General features: G+C 62.1%; 1 protein-coding gene across 8 annotated transcripts in view; it reads right to left on the bottom strand.

Annotated features, from left to right (window-relative positions):
• The window catches only part of LOC100547242 (guanylate-binding protein 1-like), a 6,296-nt gene extending 2,557 nt beyond the window's left edge, over positions 1 to 3,739 (bottom strand). For 2 of the 8 annotated variants that reach the window (XM_010727944.3, XM_010727945.3), the window contains exons 1-8: positions 2,728 to 3,737; positions 2,522 to 2,649; positions 2,332 to 2,441; positions 2,068 to 2,252; positions 1,467 to 1,712; positions 1,102 to 1,382; positions 822 to 1,034; positions 40 to 759 (exon numbers count right to left, since the gene is read on the bottom strand). In XM_010727944.3, coding sequence (XP_010726246.1) covers positions 40 to 759; positions 822 to 1,034; positions 1,102 to 1,382; positions 1,467 to 1,712; positions 2,068 to 2,252; positions 2,332 to 2,441; positions 2,522 to 2,649; positions 2,728 to 3,265 — 2,421 coding nt within the window. In that variant the 5' untranslated portion in view covers positions 3,266 to 3,737. Of the gene's footprint in view, positions 1 to 39; positions 760 to 821; positions 1,035 to 1,101; positions 1,383 to 1,466; positions 1,713 to 2,067; positions 2,253 to 2,331; positions 2,442 to 2,521; positions 2,650 to 2,727 lie in introns of all 8 variants that reach the window. The other 6 variants (XM_010727948.3, XM_010727946.3, XM_010727947.3 and 3 more) reach the window with 6 other exon arrangements.
• Between the last annotated feature and the right edge of the window lie 40 nt (positions 3,740 to 3,779).

Below are 3,779 nucleotides of genomic sequence, written 5' to 3'. Positions count from 1 at the left end.
GAGCACCCACAGCACCCACAGCACCGGCACGGCGCTCACCTCCAGGCGCTGGGACAGCACGAGGCTCTGCTCCTCCTGCAGCTGCTGCGCCCACTGCTGCCAGCGCTCTTCCAGCTGCTTCTCCATAGCCTTCATGACCGCCGTCACCTCAGCCAACATCACCTGCTGCTGCTGCTCCTCCAGCTGTGCCTCCGCTGCCTCTCGGCCAGCTGTCAGCTTGGCCAGGGTCACCTGCTGCTGCTGCTCCTCCAGCTGCTTCTCCACCGCCTTTTTGGCTGCAGTCACCTCAGCCAACATCACTTTCTGCTGCTGCTGCTGCTGCTCTTCCAGCTGCTTCTCCATCGCTTTCTTGACTGCAGTCACCTCAGCCATCATCACCTGCTGCTGCTCCTCCAGCTGCTTCTCCATCGCTTTCTTGACTGCAGTCACCTCAGCCATCATCACCTGCTGCTGCTGCTGCTGCTGCTCTTCCAGCTGCTTCTCCACCACCTTCTTGGCTGCAGTCACCTCAGCCAACATTTCTTTCTGCTGCTTCTCCAAAAAGCAGACCTTCAGCTCCACCATCTCCTTGGCCATCCACATCTTGCTCATCTCCACCACCTGCTGCTGTTGGTGCTCCTCCAGCTGCTTCACCACAGCCTGCGTGGCAGCTCTCGCCTCAGCCAGCACCGCCTTGCACTGCTGGTCCACCCGATCGAGCCACATCTCGGTCATCTCCAGCCCCTTCACCCGCAGGAACTTCTCCAGCACTGCCTCTGCCTGACGGTACCACCATGAGGCACGGCCATCGCCACCGCACCCATTGCGCCCACCCTGCTCACCTTGACGCCCTTGTCAGGCCTCCTCTTGTACTCCTCCTGCATGCGCTTCAGGTCCTTCAGGAAAAGCCGCGTCTCCCCCGGCGCCACGTAGTCCCCACGCTGCATGCGGAGCTCCATGTCCAGCCACAGCTCCCTCAGCACCGCCCAGCACCGCTGCTCCGACGCTTCCTCGTTGCGCCGGCAGAACTCCTCCTTGGCCACCTCCAGTTTGTCCTGTGCCAAAAAGCAGCACTCGGTGCACAGAAATCGGCCCCAGCCCCACGCCGTGCTGGTGACGTACCATCAGCAGCGCCTGGTGATGCTGCTCGGTTTTGTCAACGACTTGGGACAGGAAGAGGGTGATGGCGCGTTTCTTCCAGTCCTGGTGCACGGCCATCAGCGCGCTGAACGAGGCCGTGGGCAGCACCAGGTTCTGCTTCATGCCCCGCCGGTACTCAGCCACCGCCGCCTCCACCGCTGCGATGTTCTCAGCTTCCGTCACCGCCGTGTGCACGCTCTCCACGCAGGGCACGGAGCCGGCGCTGATGGCTGCCATGTAAGTCTCCACCAGGCACGCCAGCACTGAGAGGTGACATCACCCGCACGCACGTCACCCCCAGCACATCTCCCCCCCCCGCCACCCGTCCTCGTGCTGCCACTGCTCACTTCTGCCTGTCACCGGGCTGCTGTTCAGCAGCATCTTCACTGGCGCCTCTTTCCAGATGTGCTGGCAGAAGGCCTCCTCCTGCTGCCTGAAGCGTGGCTGTAGCTGATCCTCCCGCAGCAGCTCCAGCTGCGCCAGGTCTCTGTCAGCCGCCGGCCGCTCCAGCATGAACATCTTGTGGTGGGGGAAGAAGCTGCGTAGGCACTGCTGCACCTGTTTGTTCCCCTGGTAGTTCAGTAGAGTGAACCCTACAGATTTGATGGGGTGTGGAAGAAGACACTGAGAACAAAGGCTGTTTCCAGGGGCGAACAACCGACGCGGGATGGTGACCCTGCTGGAGAAGCACGACTAGAAGCAACGCGTGGCTCTGAGCGGGTGAGCATCTGTGTGGGCCGCTACCGCCTGGACATGAAGGAGATTTAGGTGTTGTAGGGATGGAAAGTTACAGGAGGGAGCTTGGAGACGTATATAGGGGATGTTAGAATCTGCGATAAAGGCTTTGGATCGTTCACATCTGAGTCTGTGGCTCAGGCGCCACATGTCAGCACAGCGCTCTGCCCTCGGGGACGCACGGTGACAGAAGGGGAACAGTGACCGCCTTACGCAACTGTGGGCGCAGTATCTGATCCAGGTACTCATCCGCGCTGATGGGCCGGTCGCCCTCCTGCAGCCTGAAGTCACGCACGACCCAGACGAAGTCAGGGAAGACACGGGCGAACTCATCTGCCGGCTCAGTGCCATCCACCTGCGCTCGCACACGCACGTAATTCTTCAGATCCGTCAGGAAACTGTTGGACGTGTCGCCATGTCACCGCTCAAATTGTCACCACTGTCACCACGTCGCCACCCTCCCAGCCGTCCCCGTACCACAAACTCCCCAGCATCGTGCGGCTGTCGGTGCGCATGCTGTTGTACACCAGGGTGCTGGAAAGCAGCAGCGCCAACGTGAAGATCCAGGCATCGTTGTGGATGTCATCCTGCGCCCGCAGCCGTGTTAGAGAAGATCTGGGGGGGCGTGGGGGAGGTATGGAGCCACCCCTCCCCCCCCCGCACTCACATCGCAGGACTTTCCCAGCCCCTCGGTGTCCAGCAGCACCAGCGTCACCCCAGGTTTGCACGGATGGGGCAGACACCACATCCATATGCCCTTTGTTTGCTTCTGCACCGCATTGCTCAGTGGGGAGCCTGTGGGCCATCAGAAATCTTCCCAAATGCCCCCAGAATGGAGAGAACATCCGCCTCCCCCTTCCCCCCCCACCTTACCGGTGCACTTCTGCGCCATCCGCTTCGCCAGGAAGGACTTCCCAGTGCTTAAAAGCCCAACAATGGCCACCACCACCACTGGCTGAGTGGCGCTGCGCAGAACTGCCAGCGCTGCGGGGTTGAGGGACAGCTTGCAGTCCTGGTTGTGCACCAGGCAGAGCGGAGCTGACACTGGGGGCACCGCGGCCTCCATGGTTTTGCTGCTGTCTGCAACAGAACAGGAAACCCCCCCCGGCCCGCCCTCAGCCGCTGCTTCCTGTTCTTTCCCAGAAAACCCCGCGCTGCCCCAAAGTGAAAATGCCTGGGCTCTGTTAGTAAATATGCTGCATGAACCACTGATAGCGGAAAGAGGCACAGCTGGGTGGCAACACCCACCACCTTGCAGGCCACACTGGGCACGAACAGCACCCATTGCTCCAGGGGGGCAAGGAGTGGGGGTGGGACCACCGTGCTGCACCATGGGGCAGCCGGACTGCAGCGGTACCACATGGAACACATGGAGCACAGCAGCTCCACGGAACAGCCGCAGTGCAGCCATAGCAGCACAGCAGCTTCATGGAACAGCCATAGCAGCACAGCAGCTCCATGAGACAACCAGAGTGCAGCCATAGCAGCACAGCAGCTCCATGGGACAACCAGAGTGCAGCCATAGCAGCACAGAAGCTCCATGGGACAACCAGAGTGCAGCCATAGCAGCACAGCAGCTCCACGGAACAGCCGCAGCAGCACCGCGCGCACCGTGACGTAGCACGCGGCCCCAGGCTGCGACATCCCGCCGTGGGACGGTGGCACTGCGCTGTGGGGCGGTGTCACGGCGAGGTGCCGGTGTCGCGATGCTGTCGCTGCGCCTCGCGCCGCCCTCACGGCCACGTTTTGCTTTTGCTTTCGGTTCCGCGGAGGTGGCCCCGCCCACCGCTCTGTAGCTCGCTGCTGATTGGCTCCGAGGGGGACGTGGAGAGCAGCGTCGCCTCCCATTGGACGGGTGAAAGACGCGCGGCGATTGGTCCGCGCCTGACATCAACCTCCGACCGCCGCATCGCGGCTGAGCGGCG

This window comes from Meleagris gallopavo, unplaced genomic scaffold, assembly GCF_000146605.3.
Source record: "Meleagris gallopavo isolate NT-WF06-2002-E0010 breed Aviagen turkey brand Nicholas breeding stock unplaced genomic scaffold, Turkey_5.1 ChrUn_random_7180001951027, whole genome shotgun sequence".
Taxonomy (NCBI): domain Eukaryota; kingdom Metazoa; phylum Chordata; class Aves; order Galliformes; family Phasianidae; genus Meleagris; species Meleagris gallopavo.
The sequence above is the reverse complement of the archived record's forward strand: the minus strand, read 5'-3'. Positions and strand labels throughout refer to the sequence as shown.